At 37.7% G+C, this 20595-nt stretch overlaps 1 protein-coding gene across 1 annotated transcript; it reads right to left on the bottom strand.

Annotated features, from left to right (window-relative positions):
- Positions 1-13135: 13135 nt before the first annotated feature.
- LOC140315623 (cortexin-3) lies at positions 13136-20595 on the bottom strand. Its single transcript, XM_072393228.1, has 2 exons — positions 20362-20595; positions 13136-15115 (listed from the first exon to the last, which is right to left on the bottom strand). Exon 2 carries the CDS (start codon positions 15036-15038, stop codon positions 14787-14789), a length of 252 nt encoding a protein of 83 aa, XP_072249329.1. The 5' UTR covers positions 15039-15115; positions 20362-20595; the 3' UTR covers positions 13136-14786.

The raw sequence follows: 20595 nt of genomic DNA on the forward strand, positions 1-20595 counted from the left end.
ACCTCACTGGACTGTTTTTTGTGCTTCTTCACCTTTTGTGCTTCTTCACCTTGCAAAAGATTATATCTAATGACAAGGGTTTTGTGCAATAGAGAAAAACATGAATGAGAAAAGGACTTTCACATACACAACACACTAATTTACCACACGTTCGTGAAACCTGTAACAAATATAGGGAGAAGAGGGCTGGGATGATTTATTTTTAGCCTGCAGAAAATTTTCTTTATTAGATGAATACTTAAGTAATAAAATGTCAGAAAATAGTAGAAAATGGCATAAAAAATGTATTGTCTAACCAACAGAAGTTGAAAATGATATAGGTATAATAATCAACAGATTATTAAAGTATTTGCAATGTGTACTCAATAAAGTGAATCATGTTTTCAGGCATAATATGACTCTTAATTTACTCAAACTCCCAGAGAAGCCTGCAGTTACATCACAATAATTTATTTATTGTGGCATTATGATGAAAAGAAGGCTTGTGAATCTATTTTTTTTCAACATCAACATTCAATGTTTGTGCTTATTTAATTTCCATCTGTACTTTTTTTCACAGAAGTTGGCCTGTAAACTGAATAAAGATACCAGCTGACAAATTAAGGAGAAAAACGTAATCTCTTAACCCAGGAAGTCACAGTATTCAGTGGCTTTTACAGGAAATGGGGGGCATCTTTCTGACATGGTTTGGACCCATTTGTCTCCTAATAAGAAAGGGTCCCCATAAGTCATAACCTCTAAGAAACATTTCTATCCTGGTGGAAGTGTTATTAGTTTATTAATCATTTTATTCAATTTCAGAATAATGATCTCAACCTATCCTAATACGTATGGGAGATTTTGTCTGAAATATTAGGCTCTCAACCACCATCATGAAAACACCACATGAGGAAATACATAACTTGGTGAAGAATGCTGTTACACGGACTTGTAGAACAGAGAGTATCAGAGCTATTCCAGCAGCATGTGATGGCACAACACTTTATTTCACTTGTCTGCATATAAAAAAAAATTTGAGTTTTTAAAAGTGTAATTTTTTTTTTAATCTGTACACTTTCTCCTACAATTGTATTTGTACTCATTTATTTATATATACATATGTAGTTTGCTGCTCATGTATTTCCTTTGGGACTTTCTCCCAAATTCAACCTGAATCTACTAGAAAACAGTGGTTAGTAGTGTTAAAATTAAACAAATATAAAGTGCTGTTCAGTCAGTGAAGAGTGTCACATTTCGAAAATACTCACAGGTTGGATTCAGTTGATTTTTGCCACATACACATGATGTCTGCATTAAAAACAAATGCAAAATATGGGAGCTCTCACCCTTTTTAAACAACCATGTCCAGCTTTTTAGATTTATGAACTCAAATCAACTATTAAAAAATGTTTTGCACATTTGTCACTCCTTTCCTAAGTAAAGCTGGCTGTGTGAATAGAAGTGATGGTAAATTAGCTTTCTATTACCTTGGACTGTCAGGAGTGGTTGATTAGCTGTCATGCTAGCAGCAGTGCATGATGCAGAACTGCAAACTTTCGAGTGTGTGAAATCGTCTGCTACGCTTAGACTGATGAGAGAAATTCTTTCCAGTCTGCAGCGTGTGTTCATGGATAATCTGGAATGATGTGAGTACAGCATTAGGCCAGGTTTAGAAATGCAGAAAGTGACTAGTGTTATGAATGTTAATTGACAATAATCACTGCATACAATTCCTGAAAAGTTTATAGTGTAATTTAAACAAAACATCACTAACAGAAAGAGTGTGTTCAGAGTGTTTATTCTGGCTAGGTTTATAACGTTCATCTATGTGTAGTAGCACAGCAACAAGCAGTGAAAAGTATTCCTCTTACTTGGCCTTTTTCCTTTTGCAATACAATCTGTAAATTAAATGGATGTTTTGGGATTTTATATGATAGATTTACCCAAAAATAGTCCAACATTGCAAAATTAAACTGAGATAATAATAAGTCAGTGAGGTTACTATATGTCTTCAACCACTGCACAAATTTTGGATACGCCAGACATTCCTTTGCTTTTCATTTGTTTTTGTGTTCTTTCCTTTTCTGACCACTGTGAGGCAATGTGTCTCTGCTCAGAGTAGCAGCTTCAATGAAAGAGACCTGAGGATGACAGCGCCACACCGGGTGACCCAGCACGGCCACAGGGTGGTGACCAAGATCCCATTTAGGAAGGGCATAGATGTCCTCAACTAGTTCAATGAGGCTGAAACCTGTGAGCTGATGATATGCTACAGGTGGATGGATGGAGAGAGCAGTTGGAGATGGGGAAAGATACATTGTTGGAGAGAGACAGAAGAATTCATTTGAGAGGAGTAAACAGAAAAGGGCAAAGACCATAAATCAGGTGAGAGGGGTCGGAAAGATAGATGGGTAATATAACAGCAAAGAAGGATGACAGCTGATATAAACGGGTATGAGAGAAAGGAAAAATAAAGTGGAATGAAAACACTGACACAGAGGAGCCTAAAAAGGGGAGACCAGAAAATCAGAAACATGTCAAATCAGGTCATCTGTGTTTCTGCTGGTGTATCAAACACGTTGATATCACTTTGGTTCAAGGTTAAGAAACAAGATAGCAGAAAAGTGACCAAGAATGTTCCAGGCAAGGCAGGTAAAAATGAGCACAGAGAGGGAAGATGATGGACAGATAGATGAAGCTTGGACAAGATGAGGAGACATAGATGGATAAATGAGAGGCTTGTAAAAGAGGAGGAGGGAAAGTGAGATGGACAGAGATTAGGGGGAGAGAAAAACTGCAGGGAGGGTCAGGGAGTACAAGAAATGTTAAAGGCAAAGGGATGAGGAGAAAAGTCAAAACAGGAAGATATAAGATTTCTACAGCCCTCCTGTGATTCACAAAATATGTTTGATGTTTTCGAAGTGCGACTAGACTCCGACTGGTGTTGCTATGGTTGTTGCTATGCAGTGGTCATGCATCCTTTTTCTGATAGCACTGTTGCTGAACAGTTCTTCACACAACACCCGCATTTAAACTCCATTTCACACAAGATTGGATTAGAGCCATTCTTTGAAAATAAATAATCCATCCTTATAATCAAAATAACGCAGGCATGGATGAGGATTGTATTGAACTTTGTAGATGTGGCATCTGGAAGAGAATTCTAAAAGGCCTGTGCACACTCCGACTAAGGCTTTACATAACAGAGGTATGTGGGTGCCTTCAGGTGGTGTGTAGGATGTTCTTGTCATCATTAGATAACTTCAGTCCTTTAACAGGACTCTTCAGCTAGCCAGGCTATAAATAGCTTGACCCATGCAAACAGAAGGGCATTCACATTTGTTTATGGAACATAAACACCCACCATGGCCTTGAGTGTTAAATGTTCTGTTAAGAGTTTGAAAAGAATTAATCATTGTAGGTCCATTATCATACAGCAATGGATTTGTTGTCTGAAGTAAAGTTACTTAAGTACAATGAAAAAAAAACTTGTAAACAGACTTGAAATGCTCAGGTGATTGTTGCAGTATAACTTTGTATTCCATCCACAGCATGTTTTTACAGTCAGCTTCTCCTGCAGATAAACTGCAGTGATAAAAAAAAACATTACCAGATAAGCAATAAAAAGAACTGCTGATTTTAAACCTCAGCCACTGCAGCAATCATATTTTGTTAAACACGTGTCATACTATCAGTGTGATGATTGCTTTCAATTAGGGGCCACTATTTACTCTTTAAGAATGGTGATGTCAACTAAAAGAGACTTATACGGCTGAGCTACCATCTGAAATCTCCGATGCAGGAACCAGCAGGCTGCTGGCTGCTTCCACATATGTATGTCCTGCAAAAACAGAGGCAGGGAGGCCACCCCTATGGAGATTCTAGTCTGCTCTGATCTATCAGACCTGTTGTCAGGATCAGGAAATGTCTCCTGAAAGCAAGTCATTGGTTGCAAAATTATTTCACGCTCCTGAGTTCAGGATGAGTCATCAACTTATATTTACAAACAGCTCTGACCCACTGATGATTGGATTCCATAAGACCTCTCAAGGTTCAATGTGGTATCAGGAATCACAGTGATAGATCTTTGAAGTACCATAAGTTAAAAGGTTTGGGGATGAGGCTGATCAAACACTTTGTTCTGAACATAAACTAATGTTCCTTGAACCTTTTTCTTTGCACTGCGGCAGGGGGTAATGTCCTTCTAAAAAATTCCAGTGCCATCAGGGAACACTGCTGCAAAATAAGGAAGTATGTGTTCTGCAAAACATTGAGACAGATACGTATAAAAGTAGCATCCACTTGTATGACAGGACAGATGGTTTTCCAAAGCATCACACTGTCTCTGTCGCCTTAACTTATTCACATGCTGTGGCTCAGTATATACTGTTGTGTTTCCTTTTGTAGAAATATTTTGTCTGAGTGTCAGACAGATAAAAAAAAAAGGAAAATGGAAGCTATTTGTAAGGGTCCTGTTATGTACAGAGACTTTCATTTACTTTCATATATTTCATTTTATGTCTGAGATAAAAAATGCTGTTAAAATACAATTTGTTCCTGAAAAAACTTGTGAATCCTAGTTTAAATGTAGATACAGTCTCTGTTCCTCCTTGTTATGCCTACAGCTTTAACTAATGATTATTCCTAGTGTTGAATAATTCATTGCTTTGTCTATGAGATGTCTGCGTATTGCAAAATGTCTTTTAATTTCTGAAAAAAAAGCAACACGTCTTCAATTCTAACAAGTCTAAATCCCATAGTTTTAGTTTTTCACAAACCAAAGCAGTAATACAATTAGCTGACTTCTGGGAATTTTAAATCTGAGTAATTTTTTCAGTTTGCTTTGGCTGTGACTCTAGATTAATTATCATATTTGTTGCCTATTAATTCTCTTTTAATCTACAGTTCAATTTACTGGCTCATTGTTTTAGCTTTGTCTCCAGGTATGCAGCTCCAGTCTGATGACTCACTGTGAAATGAACAATAAAGAAAATAGGATGGAACAGTTCATTCTAAATAAAATTATTCATCTTTTTATTCACTTGAATATGTGCAAAATGTACTTGACTTTTTAGTATAAAAAACACATATTTGTTAATAGAAATCTGCTTACAGTACATAATTTACAAGAACAGAGGTGTTTGAATTTCATGATTAACAAGAACAATATTCAGTGTAAAAAATTGAAAACCCTGAGTTGTTCATGCATGCACATAACAAAGTGTAAAACCAGATAATCATGAATTCAGAGCGATTAATTGTGATTGCTCTGCAGTGCAAGGATGACTTCTCATGTAGACGTTTCAGGCATCAACAGTCTTGCTTCTCGTGGGGTGACACTTTGTGTTGCTGAATTGAAATCAGGGTCCAATGCCTGGCTTTGCTGATGTAACTTGAGATTAGTTAAACTTTGTCAAATGGTAGCAGAAGTACCAGCCAATCAAATTGTCAGACTAATCAGCGTCTGATCTTGTGACCAATTGTTGATATGATATCAGACATCAGATATCAGACACAACCACTGTCAAACATCCACACATTGCATCTGTTTGAATCATGCTTAATATGCTACAGAAGGGAAGTGACAAAAAAGATGAATAAACACCAGATGGAAAGATAGTTACATTCAAATTCAAGCAGAAAAAAAAAAGAAAAAAGCAAGAAAACCCCCAGGGGACCCACTGTGTATAAACTTATTGACAATACCTGGAATACCTGGAACATTATCTATAAAAGAAGCAGCCAGAATGAACACTACGCAAACATCTGAGAATTGTGAAAATATCAAAAATAAAATATAAGTTGAAACATTTGTATAAGTGGCAGAAATTCATTGAAAATACAGGGAACGAACAACATTCAGGGAATGAACATGATTCATTTTCTAGAGCCATCTTTCTTGCTCTTGGGAGAATAACAGAACAACAGCTTTGCAGCAGTATTTTGTAATGTTTTGCTTGATATCGTTAGACCAAACTTGTTTAACCAAACATACAAATGGCAGAAAATGTTTAATATATACAACTTCATTCTTTCTTTTTTTCATGGTTTTGTGTGGATTTGTTTCATTCTTGAACAGCAGCGCAAAGTTGGAGTTATTCCCTGTGGCTGTGATCCAACAAAACTGGCCAACTGTTGCCTTCAAGCAAGTCAGGGGACACATTGTGGCAGCTGGGCTGGTGGAGAGTGACAGGAAAGGGTGGTCACCACAGCGATGGTCAACACCTGCAGCCGGCAACCTTGGGCCAACAGTTCATCATCACCCGGCAGGAGCAGCAGAGTGAGTCGACAACATGGGGGTTCAGTACTCTGCATACTAATCAGGTTCTAACTGAGAAAAACAGACGTGCACATTCTAATAAAAGGAGACACTTTGCACAGCCCTTCTGAAGAACAACAACAAGCAAATGAAATATTTCAAAATAAATAAAACAATGCACAAACTAAACACTTAGCCTATTCATGGACTTCTGCATACTGACAAATCTGGAGAAATCCAAGTGAAACAGGAGATCTCTAACACTTTCACAGCCAGTAATAGTCCTGGAGACTTCAATATGACATTTCAACCTACTGAGTTGAGTATGAAGACCATAGACTGCAAGTAAGAAGTAGATGTTGCCACCAGTTAGTGAAGCGCTTTTCTGAAGGCTCAAGGGTTACGTGTAACTTTAGCCATCAGAAAAGGAGACAAAGAGTGATATTTGAAACTGTTTGAAAAGTCTCTTTGAGGCCTAATATCTATTTAATCATGGAATAATTTTTAGAAGAGAACAAGCAGAGTCCATCTTAGAGTTTGAAGATAACTTGTGTCTCTTTCTCAGTCGTATATAATAACTCTTGCCCCTCAACATTTCTTCACTCCACTTTAAGAGCCACATAAAGAGATTTTAAGAGCAAAACCGGCTTGCTTGCAAGGCTGCTTCATGAGCTACTATGATGGATGGGCTAACCAGTAAAACCCTAATAACAAGGTAGTCAACCGAGTTGACAAAAAAGAATTCATGCAATTTTAAAAGGACAAATTGTAAGATAAATTCTCTGTGTTTTACTGAATTGTGGAGTATCTATTACTGACATGTATAACATGATTCAGTGCAAACCTTTGAATTAGCTTTACTCCGACATTGATAAAGGCACAAATGTACAAAATAATCCATGCAATTGTTTAAATTGAAATGTAGGGTTTTTTCTTAGATTGTCTTGACACACAATTAACTGAGTTAGAACCATCAGTTTAGTATAGTTCACCATTCTATCAACCAACTAGTTTTACTTATTCATCTATTATTTATTGCCAGTGACTTTGTTTATTGTCAGGTATTTTTGGCCACTTCACAATTAATCATAATTATCAGTAAATCTGTGCTGAAGTTGCTCTGTGTTGAAATGATTTGTGATGAGGGCTCTCAGACAGACCCATAGAGTTGCACTGTTCCAACAAAAGATAATCACAAAGCAATTACTGTAAGAGCACTTCATCCGCTCTTATCCAGCGTGACCTATAGAGAGAAGATAGGAGCTCTGTGTTGGGCTCCAGGAGACCTCAGAAGAATGCACAGCAGTTCATGTACCTTATCCTCTATAGAAATCAAACTTGTGACCTTTGTTTTAGAGTTTCCTCATCCAATTATTCAGTCAATGTGCACGCATTTCTTTTTGTGTTCATAATATAGGAATTACAATTAGGCAGATTTGACTGATTTTGAAAGGAAAAGCTACGTTTGAATGGAGTAATGTTGTGAGATGCACTTATTCAAGACTAAACTCATGTGTGCACAGAATTTTGACTCTTAAATATGGCAGTATTTAGCCATTTCAGCACAGGCGTTGAAGCTCAGAATTTTTTTAATACTGTCAAGAGGGGCTATATGAGAGGACGAAAATGCCAAAGTCAGTCAGACCAAATTTACACAGACAGTTCTCTGCTCAAATGCCAAGAAAGCAGGTAACTGTCTAGAGAACTCTAAGCTTACCCTTATGCTCTCACTCTATTCTAATGTCACTGATACAGCCATATAAATATGAAGTTGGCAGCCTCAAAGTGCTGAAAACAAAACAACTTTTTGCATAATTTCTGGCCATCTGTACACTCCACCTTGCTGCCACTTCAGTCAGCTCATACTCACCAGATCGCAAATAATGTTTATTTGCCCAATTGTCCGAAACATAGTAATTTCACAAACTGTGAAAAGAGATGGCAATGTGTCTTTAGGCTGTTGTTTTCTGTCTGCAGAAGTCATGTGACATTTCGATTTTTGTAACTGTTTAACGATGTATTTTGTAAGATTCAGACCTAATTGTTTTCCTGAAATGTAACCCTAACCATGTACTTTTAATGCCTTAACTGAATTATTCACAGGTGAAGCACAGTAGAGAAGTAAGGAATCACAAGTGGAATGGAAGTAGAACAGTAAAATGACTGTTGAAAACACTGTGTAGAATAAATGTTCTTCCTTATAACCATTTGGGACCTAGTAAACACAACTGAGAGATGGACATGATCACGTATATGGTATAAGTATTTCTGTAGGGCACAGACAGGGAAACTTTGGTGTAAAACTGCAACATTTTGAGCTGTGGATCAATTTGCTGTTTCACATTCTGTCACGAGACTGGCTTGTCACATTATTTCCAGTAATGAGAACGAGTCTCACACAGACAAACTAATGTTGTTCAGAGCCATTTTCCAGCCTTGTTGAATGAGGCTCCTTCATAATTGTTTTGTCTTGACATCAACACCGCACGTTTGAACACATTTACATTATTCACAAGCAATTCTTTGTAGCAAGGAAACTCACTCACATATAATATAACTTCCCTTTGGAATAAATAAAGTATATTTTCATTTCATTTCTGTCATGGGGGGAGGAGGAGGAGATTAGGGACCCAGAACATTGACTTGATTTATTACAACAAAAAAAAAACAAAGAAAGCGCAGACAAACCGAGATACCTAAAAACCATCTGTGAAAAAAAAAAACAAACAAGGAACAAACACAGAAACCAGAACTGAGAATGGGGACACAAACAGGAACCTGAGTGGCTGAGAATAACAAAAGGTGATATGGCAAGGATTTGGGAAGGACTGAAGGAAACCAAGGGGGATACATACTGAGGGAACCAGATGAGGAAGTGACTGCAGCTGTAATTAGTTAACAAGGAAACAGGTGTGGAAATGGAGTTACGAACCAGAACAGGAGGGAACTGAGGAAACTAAGAATAATGACCAGAATCTAAATACAGAACAGAAAAACATGGAACAAAAGCAAACTGAGAACATAGAAACCAAAGATTAGATGACTAGATCATGAACAGAACACAAAAACACACAGATCATGACAATTTCATATACATTTGCGGTAAATGCCCCAAAAGATTAACTGCTACGTTAACCCTAATCTCACTCTGCAAACTTTTGGACATTTTACTACAGCGAGGGCTGGAATATCTCTAGAAATTCAAAGGGAATGTTGCATTTACACATGCTGCATCTGCAAAACATGTTTGTAAAGTTTCAGGGCTGAAATAGGCATAGGCAAATAGGCATTCTTCCATTGTATAAATGAAAAGTAATGTCTTAAATTCATAAAAAAATATATATATTTGATTAAGTAGCCAACATTTGGGTAATATACTTTTTTTTTAACCAAAATGCAGAAGATTTCTGGCGGTCTTCACTTCAAGTCTCAGAAAATAAAACTGAGTTGCGTTTTAGTTATGTCAGTATTGGACTAGTGATGTCAAAAAGATGAGAGGAAACTTACTTTACAAACAGTCTTAAGTCAGTGGCGGTTTGGAGGAAAGAAATGAAGTACCAATTCTAGTCGGAGTATATGAGTATAAGCTGTACTATACAATGCATTCCTTCACATTGTCATTTAGCGCAGCTTAATGTCCTCATCAATTTTTCTTTTACTGGTATTCGTTTTTAATGCTAAATAATTGAAAAAGGAAGAACTTTTTAATGATGTTTAATAATCTGGAATCATTTTGAATCTGGTACACTTATCTAAAGAAAAGAATATGTGAAAATGCTCTTTTTTATGGCTCATGCATAATAAGATCTCTTCACATAGTAGTTTTTATGTAAATAATTCATTTTCCAAGCTGTCTTAGCAAAAAACTGATCACTATGGTAATGACTGTTATTACACTGGTTACAGCGTTTAGCCTGCACTCACATTCTCTGTGAGAAAAACCTTTAAATATGGGCACAAAATGTCTCAGTGGGAGACAGTGCTGGTTTTCGACGTGCTGTGCGTTCGTAAGCAGCTGTCTCCCTCTGATTTACTCTGAGGACTAAAGCAGATTGCAGCTGACATGAATCTGACAGAGCAGCTTCAGACTTCTATCAACACGCAGCAGACAGAATCCCATCTCCCTTGTTTTATTCCTCTCACACAGACTGCCCGTGGTTTCTACACTGATGTCATATTTTAGCCTTAACAGCTCTTCGTGTCCTGGGCCCTGGGAGCTCTGAATGCTGTATGGGTGCTCACGTAGCCTGGAGTCACCTGGCGGGAGCCCTCAGGCCGTCCTTGAGAGACCAGAAGAGACAACACCTCGTCTGTCAGGACCCTAAGGCTCAAAACCACCTGCCCGAGAAGATCAGCCACTCTCATTTTCATTTTCAGGATCACCTTTGAAAAAGTTGGACCCAAGTTTTTTTTTTTCTCATTTGTTTTTTTGGAGGCTCTCACAAAGACTATTAATGCACTCCAATAGACTAAAAGCATTTTATTGCATTTTTGAGTTTTTCTGTTTTATTCAGACTGTGCCAGCACTCTATAATGAGCTCTATATTGTCATGAATATTCATGCTATCCAGGTAGTGATGCCCTGAGTTTTCCTCAAGAACCATCATCATCATGGACATTGTGTTTTTGAAGGGGACAAATTATGAAAATAAAATAGCTTTCTGTGTACTTGAGCGTATATATTTGAGCGTCTGTAGTGACTACCCTCAAAAATCATCACGTCATTGCTACATATTTTTTGTAGACCAACTTAGATATTTTACAACCTGTTGAGATCAAAATAGGTTTATGTACATGAATCAGTAGATTACATTTGGGAACGTTTCAAGACTCACTCTGATGTCACATGCTGCAGACATAGATCAAATGTTTACATCAGATTAACATTATCTGAAAGTGATGTCCTTAAGATATTGAAAAATATCCATGAAAGACCTGACACAGGAGAGATGTTTCTGGGCCTTCATCCTTCTACTGTCTATGTAATTGTCTCCACAGAAGAGTAACTGTCAAGAAACCATACTTGAGGAAGGAAAAGAGGAAGAAAAAGCTGATGTGTGCCAAATGTTACAACAACTGGACTGAAGTTGTAATTGGTCTTACAGAGTGATAAATCCTCTCAGACCTGAACATTACTGAAGCAGTGTGGGATCATTTCAACAGAGAACAAACACAAAAAGCAGGCAACGTCCAAAAAAGAGCTTTGAAATATCCTTCAAAAAGCCTGGAGAACTAACCCTGAAGACAACTTAATGACAAGAAAGCTCGTTTTGTAAGCACGGATCAATAAGCACGGATCAATAAATCGCTTTGCTCAAGAGGTCACTGTTTTGTTGGATAATCAAACAATAAGATCCACATGTCTACCTTTTACTAACAAGCTGTGGATTCATTAAAAAATGTATATGCATCTGCATCTCAACATAAAGCTTCTTTGTGAAATTCTGCAGGGATCTTCTTTTCTTTTCAACCAATGTTCTATAAACCCTTTCACTTTTCAGTGAAAAAGATTACAGAAAAGTCATCGGTTTTTAAAATGAAAAGGAATCACAGCAAAATCAATTATGCATTATCAATACTCTTTTCCTTATGTCATCTTGTATAGCCACCCACATTCATAGGGGAACAATCCCTTTCAACCTGTTCATAGACCATTAAATTAACTGGATGCTAATGGTGAAATGGGCCATTTGGGAGGGAATAAATTTGGCGTAATGCATCTGAGTGTGCACAGCAGAGAAAGAAAATAATTTAATTATCAGTGGCTTTCTTTAATGTGAGTCATGTTGCATAAAGCGTGACTGTGCTATTGATCTATAATGGCTAATGCTCCCTCCTGCCGCTCCTGCTTGCTGTGTTGGGGTGTGTTTAGATTGGATCCTAATCTTTGTCTGGCATGAGCTAATGAGATTTCAGGGGCACAAAATGAGAGCTTTCATTCCCAAATGATAATACTCTATACTGGTATCGCTGAAAACGATAAAAATTTCAAACCCCTGAGGTGATGCTAAAAGCTATTTTTGAGTAAGCAGAGATTGTGCGAGGACTGATGACTGTATCGTGTTCAACTGTAAAGTCAGCTGTCAGTTATTTACGAATGGCAGATCTCCTTATTGCTCAAATCTTTCTCTTACATTCAAGTCTTCTCTGTTTACAGCTTGTGCCAAAAACTGGGGTCCGTGGAAGCACATGAAACATCTTTATTTCTGGTATAAAATCACCTGCAGTTATTAGGCGTGGATGAAATCAACATCACTCGCTTGACGTTCAAACACACAATCTGTGAAAAGGCTTCAGTACAGACGCTGGTTGTCTTTTACATAACAATCCAAAATGCACGGACTGCACTTTCCTTCTCTGTTGGATCAACTCTCACTTAAAATTCTGATCCACATCCGCTCCTCTGCCCTCCCAGAAAATGAATAAATAAAAAACAAGTAGAAGCGTGATATCAGCAGAATTGTGAAGTAACACAACAGATGCATTCGCTTGCAAAAAAAAGAAAAAATCCATCCATCCAAATTTTACATGTAATAAATTACAGTTTCTTTTAAAGATGTTGTGCAATAGATTATTTCATACCAACACATTGAGCATTTATATTCGAGAGAAGATTGTTATTCTGGGGATTTCTAATGGGTCTTGGCTCAAAAACCCACTATGAGTGCCTAGAGACTAGTGTGTCTGTGTTCATAGAAAACCAATCAAGACACCTGCCGGCCACCAGTCACTGATAAAATGGAAAAGAATGCACAGGCCTCTGGCACATACTGCCATCTTGTAAAGGTCAAGAAGGATTGGAGGAACCAATTTCTCACCCATTTTATTTGTTTGTCTTTAACACCTGCCACTTTTACCGCTTGGTGGGTGTATCTGATGAAATAAAACACATTAAAAAGGCAGTTGAGCACTGTGATCATTTTTATTACAAAAGAATAGCGGCTGAAACAGGGAAAACAGATCGAAACAATAGGCTCCAGGACAGATAGGAAAAAGCTGCTTGAGCAACTGACCCACTGCTACAACATCAGGATTAAAGCACTTCACCATTCATCATGCACAGACAGGATACTCTGCAGGAGATACATGCAGGAAAAAGAAAAAATAAAGAGGAAAAAACACCACCTCAGCACAACATTGCAACATCTGCATTATGCAGTAAAAGGCCACAGCAGATCACAAGAACATCACATGTCGCCAAAAGGGTCACAGTACATGCCCTGGAAGGGATAAGACCAGGAAAAATATATTTAGATTTCGTATGTTTTTTATTCTTTATTTTTAAGAGGTTGTATGACATCGGTGAAGAGCAAAGACACTGTTGTGATAGTGTTTCTAGTGTCTTTGCTACCTACGATACTGTAAACAATCTACACTATAAGGCGCACAGTTGAAAAGTTGCCCAACAAAAGAGCCACAACACCAGTTTGTAAAGGGTTTGATGTGAAAATACTTCATCATCTTCCACATCAACACTCTGCAGATATGGCATACCAACTGTCAATATACCAACTGCAGGCAGTAAAATGCTGTTTCTTTTTTTTCTTTCTTAAATGGCCACCACACCCTCAAACACACACATTTAAAGACTAAAATGTGAACCCATTTTCTCTCATTTTTCTAAAACATTAATCTTAAATCATGTTAGGCACACAGTACAGCACAGTAAACTTTTCTTCGATACCTCTTGGTTGATGACATCTAAAGACTCAGACACTGAAGGCCTCTTCACCACTCACAGGACAAACAGAACAGTTAGTTACTCACTGCTGGTATTTGTCTGCTGTATCTAAACATTAAAGGGAGCTTTTCCACTGCAGTTATCTTCTTCTTGATTATGAAACCTGCTTCATGACCCTTAAACAAGTCTTTTTCATGACCTTTCCTTCCTGTCTAGAAAGTTAAGACCGTCACATAATATCTTACAAACACATAAGGCATTAATCTCCTCTTCAAACAAAGTCATTCAGACCTCTCCACAAATTAAGACAAAATACTATAAAACAAAAGACCTCAACAACCTCAGCTACTCACACTGTATTCTTTTTACTTGAACTATTTTAAACACTGATTGTCTACATTATCAATAAAAATCTAGAATGTAAGTAAACATGATAAGATGTAAACACTGTTTTAATCCATCTGGCTTGTATCTCGAAAGATACTGGACCCTGTGTGAGAGGTGAGAAACACTCCCAGACATGGGATGGAGTAGGAGTGAGGTAGTCCACACAAGAACTGATGGCGGGGAAAGGGAGGGTGAACCTGCACTGGCTCTGGTGCATCACGTCAGTGTGTAGTTTATTTAAGTTTTTCTCTTATCTTCATGTCATAGTTATGATTGACAATTTCTTTTTTGATTTGGCAGGGAGAAGCTGTTGAATTGGTTTTGACAACTATATGCTGTCAAATTTATTTTCAGTCTGAACTTTCAGAAGATTTTCTGAAAGCTGTGACTTTCCTGGTGAATCAGCAGTCATCTGTTCTGAAAATCAAATAAGTCAATTTATCTAAAGATTATTTCTAACTTGTGCAACCTAAGGTCTCCTCACACGATACGGTAATCAAAAGTGTCTTTCTCAGTATGATCTGTCCAGTTGGATGAGGGCATACTGCGGTAGGGGTCAAGCAGGATGCGGAAACAGCGCACGATAAGCAGGGCCAGAAAAATGAAGAGCAGCAGCACAAAGACGAAAGCAGCCTTCTGCTCCAGCGTCAGGTAGGAAGGCACATGATGGCCTCCTCCCGACGAGGACAGCGTGCTGCTGAAGAGGCCCTCAGCCATCCTGGGCACATCCATGCTTGATCGTCTCGGCTCCAGCTCTTTCTCGTTTTCTGAAATATCTCTGAAGGGAAGATGTGCTCAGTGGATAGGACCTGTGTGAAAATCCAAATAGATGGATTAAAGGTCATGGCCTCTGGGGTTATGAGGCTGAAACAGCAAACAAATATAACAAAATAAATTCTTAGATTTCATCAATTTATGCAGACAGAAGGGATAAAGAGGATGTGTCTATGTATCTTCAGGCAGAAAGCCGCCTCAATGAGTAGTAGAGTCTCGACAGACTCCTTTGGCCACATGTATCAGCAGCTAAAGGGGTTAGAATTAGCATTAGAGTTTTTGTTATGTAACATTTATTGAAGGCGATGCTGCTCTGGAGGTAGACTTATCACTGGCTTCATTATACAGCCCCATATAATGAAATTTCTGACCTTGCCTTGTGAATTACACTCATGCAGCCAATACGCACCAACAATTAATATTCAGTGGAGAAATGTATCTCGGAGAAAAATAATTTTTCCTCACACAAGGTTATATGAATAAAGCATGAATATAGATAGTTTTACATCAGGCTGATGAAGGACCGATTACTAAACAGATTAGGCAGATAGCTGCCACAGGGCTCTAAAATTCCAGGGATTCAGAAAAGCAACTGGTTTGGGCTAATTTCACACAAATTCAATCAATGTCACCAAAGGTTAACATCAACTGTAACGCAAATAGGCGTTGTGTGAGCTCTGCTTACTTTATCATGTTGTGACACTCAAATAGATAATCTAGACCGTAGACAGAACATAAAAGATGGATACAACTGCTGCGTTGTCACCCTTTGGTGTGTGGATTCCAACACATTTTTATTCTCAACTCATCACATTCTGCTCTTTTTCCACCAATGCTGTCTTTTCTGATAAGTGGGGAATTGCTTTACAGCTGCAAATTGTCAGTTTCCCTCTGAGATGGTAAGTGACACAACAGATACTCCAATAAAAATGGCAGCAGGAAAGCTTCCTTCAATAGTGCCAGCAAAACAAGATGCTTCTCAAAGTCAAGGATGCTTTCTCTGTAAAATGGGTCCAAATCATGCCGCTCTTTGGCAAGGAAAGAGTCCTTCATTGTGTTAGAAACCACATAATTAAAAAGTCTTAACAACAGGGTAAACATTATGTCATCCGCCCCTCTGTCAGTTGACCCTTACACTTACAGCAGTTGAGAAACTGACATGGTTGGTTAAATAACCAGTAGCTTTTAACTGCCTACCTAACAGCCAGTACTTTGGCAATTTGTACTTTGTTGTCTTTCGATGGAAACAAATTACAATGCTTTATGGTGACAACAGAGGGTGAAAAAAAACTTGGCTGCATTTGAATGTATCTTGCGCTGACATTGTACCATCTTCTGTTGTGGCATCTTGGATGTACGCAAAGGCCTGCATATGTTTTCAGAGCAATAAGGATGCACTGATGCATTCTAGAAATGTCACAATACAAAGGCCCCTTAAATGACCCTTGATATTGGAACAGTCCTTTAGACAAGATTTGATGACATGGAATCCTAGAAACAGTAAAACATCATGGGTAGGTGCTGAAATGCACAAATAAATAAATTTTATTGTGGATAGCCCATAATGCCAAAGAACTTTGTACCATGACTGTTACTTTTACAAATCTGGAAAACCTTTCACGTCCAAAATGACTCTAAGAGTTAGTATGTGAGGAGTTGGGTGTAAGAACTGGAACTTGATTCACTGTATAGTGAAACAAATGTGACATCAGAATGTTTCCATTAACTTGGCTGCGCAGTGTTGACAGAGGATGATAGGTTATGCAACACTGCTAAAGGATGTATTTGAGTTAAAGAAGAAGTTTACCCGAGTCTTACCCGAAACAAGAGCTTTTACGTTGAGGGGATACAAAAATAACAACAAATGTGGTGGACATCTACAAATCTAAAGTGATGAAAGCTCTTCTCTTCCCACCAGTCAGTGGCTACTTGTACTATGACACCAGTTCAGAAAATATAGTGCCAATGTAAATATAGGTGATATAAAACTAAATATAGCTCGAACAGCTATATATCAGTGAGGTTGGAGTTGTTTTAGATGGTGAAAATTTGCCCAGAAGCTTCTCTAAACTGAGAATGCTCTGACTGTGTCTACTGCACATAAGAGACCGACTATTAATTAGTACCTCAACTGAAGAAATAACCACAAAAAAAGACAGAATATCCCTTGAAGGGACTTAATTTCTCATACCCAGAGGCTATATCAATCTTTTATATACATCGAGACCAAGACAGACTTTTTTATGTGAATAGACAATACAGCATACAAACTGCTACTATTTTAAAGGCTAGATTCTGACCTTGTGCATCTCTCACAGTAGACAGATGGTTGGGGTAGGCTGGTTCATTGGATGCAGTTACGTAAGCAAAGCGAACAAAATTAAAAAACAAAACAAAACTTTCTTCAAACAAAACTGGCCAGCAGCTGTGTGATTCATTTGTTCTGACAACAAGGGCCTAACATAATAAATTAGAAGGAGAGGAGAGTTGTAATGCCTTTCTATAGACAGGGCCCGGGGTAAATTTATCAATTCCAGAACATCGAGTGAGACTGTTTGATGTTGTTTCTCTAGTTGAGCAAACTCACTGAGACTTATTGCTACAAACCAGTCTCAAAATTCATCTGCACACCCCAGAAGCACTACAGACTAAGTTGTTTATTTACAAGATATATATATATATATATTTTTTTATATATATGAGATAACTCAAACTGAGGTTGTTTATTTATGGTCAAAAGTACAGAGTTGGTATTCTTTTTTTTCCTTGCTTATGATATCTGCTTTAATCATATCCACCACTAGCTTAATTCTTGCAATATAACATAAATCAATCAAGAGAGCAACATGCCAGCAGTTAGTGGTTACAAAAAGATTTGGCATAGGACCTCTTAAAATGAATAACAGTCCTTTTGTGCTAAAAAAATCATATCATTGTCTTTTGTTGTAATCAGTTTAACCATAAAGAAATATGCTTTTTCTGCTCTCCTGTCTTCTTAAGTGTTATGCAATACCTTGGATTTGTCTTTTGGGAGGGATGTTATGTTATTTACTCAGTACTATGGTGGATGCAGCAGAATGAAGTTAAATGAGAAAGTAGCTGTGTAAAATTATAATTTGTGCATTAGGTAATTTTACCATATGCCAGTTTTTTTCTTCCAGATGGGAGAATTTAGACAGAATTGTGACCGATGGACTCCACTGTAGCCAGGCTCTAATTTTCCTAAGTAAAATGAAATACATCTAAAACAAAAAAAAATAAGATCAAGTTCTGTGAGAAAGAAAACTTTTTCTCCCATTTTTCTTATTTATAATTACTCAATTTTTACCAGATTAACTACTGTCTCAGAGAGACATTTGCATAACATAAACCCCAATCTTTTTTGGGTTATGTCCTTCTGTTTTGCTTCAGTAAGCGTGAAGAGCTGTCTCAGACACTGACAATAACTTGGGAGAAAGGCTGAATGCGATATGAGACGACTCAAAGTGACAAGAGGAGCAAAAGAGCAGTTTCTTTCTGCCTTAAAGGAAAAAAAAGATATATCCACAGCTCACAAAAGCGACAGAAAGAGCAGCCTTCAGCCCTGCCTCACTGATCAGCAGCCTGTAATCCATCACACTTAAAAACTCAGAAATGATATTTCACAGCACTGATTCATTGGCCTTGCTGAGAAAAATTATAAGGAACAGGGTTGTTTTTCTTTGTCCGCTGATATTCCATCAATGTTTACTAGCAAATCATAATATCAGCGTCTTGTCCTCCAATGACACAGAGTCAGGTTACACAGTATTAGCACTTCATGCCTGAAACCTCTCTGGTATTTGTTCCAAGGTTATGCAATGCACTTCAAAGCCTCCCAACATTTATATTATCAGCGGTTCCATGACTAAGCGCTCAGAGTTAGCAGCTTTTCTTGACAGCATTTCAGAGAGATACGCTAAACATTTAAGCTCCCACTGACAACTTATGAAAGAGATTCTCGCTTTGAAAGGAGACACTTTTTTTTTTTAAAAAAAGGTCTCATTATCTGTCTTTGTTCATCAGCAGCTACATGTCAGGGGATATAATTACTTCTGCCGTTCTGAAATAGCCTCAAGATGACACTACAAAAAAATCTGATTTAAGAAACAATGTAAGTAAACAACTTATTTTAGTTCAGCCGTACATCAGTGAGAGTTTCATGGGGTGGATAGGAGATACAGCTTTGTCAGTTTCCGAGAATAAACACTGAAAATGAACTGAATGGATACTGAGCCAAATTTAGACAAGGAGCAGGTTATATTAAAAATGTTGATGTAATCCACAGGCTCACTGTGTGAGTTTTTAATGGTTTAAGAATTGAAAAAGAGTATATAAATATAATTATAATTACCCAAAAATGACCATCACTGATTGGTGTAGTATAGAAATACAGCATAATAGAGCTCTCAAATAAAAAGTTTCATTATCAGGTATAAGGAAAAAATACATTTATTTTCTATATTATTTTATGTTATTTATCTAATTATTATCCTTTACACTGATATTTTAGCTGTATTGGTGCATTTCATTAGAATGCTGTTTGTGTATGAATCTTTATAAGCCAACACCCATACAACACTCAATATAAATCCCAGGGAAATTACAAGAAATTTCAAAATGTAAGAAACTGAAAAAACAATTAAAGGTCTGATATTTCTTTTATAGTTAAAATTTCTGAGTTGCAACTGGAATTTCTATACAGCTTAAGTTACATATTCTATGTAAAGAAATACAAGCACAAGATAAACAAAAATCAACCCTGATTCAACCACATGCATAAAATAAATGAACAATTGCAAAAGAGTGCTGATATTAACATGGGTTATCATTCTTATGTGGTCTAATTCATTTCGCCACATATATCTAAATGCGTGTAATACCACTGTGATAATAAGTAGACTCACCCACAGGAATTCTCGATAATAATCTCAGTATAAAGTGATGACCATCCATTTAAATGTCTGTCTCTCTATATATATTTACATTAAACTGCATGTGTTGCAATGAACCAGCTGTTATTCGTCAGCTTTCCTTGGCCACAGCTGAACTCCTCACCGCGCACGTGGATGCACCAAAGACGCGTGCAAATCGCGTCTTTTTCTTGTACACTTTTACAGCGCCAAAACCCCCCCAACAAAACCCAAAAAACAATCAAGCTATAAAATGAACGCGTTTAAAGAAAATGTCCTATATGACAGGATCTGAGTGTGATCGTGTGCGCGTCGGCTGCAGGTGAGAGTGACTGAGTCTAAACACTAACCTGTTGTTATCTGGGGAGCTCGGGAGTCTCGGTCAGCGGTAGGTCTCCATTCCGGTGGATCCGACGGTTCAGTTCTCAGGATATCTCGGTGAAATAAGAGGAACAACGAACAGGCGCGTCCTTGCAGAACGTAGGGCTCCTGAATTCATAGCAGAAAACAGCCACGCAGTAGATACGTGTTTGTGTCTATGCTGACTGAGCCCGGCAGACCTCACCCCTCACTGCTCGGCTGTT

This window comes from Leuresthes tenuis, unplaced genomic scaffold (genome assembly GCF_036924035.1).
Source record: "Leuresthes tenuis unplaced genomic scaffold, fLeuTen1.0.hap1 SCAF_10, whole genome shotgun sequence".
NCBI lineage: Eukaryota > Metazoa > Chordata > Actinopteri > Atheriniformes > Atherinopsidae > Leuresthes > Leuresthes tenuis.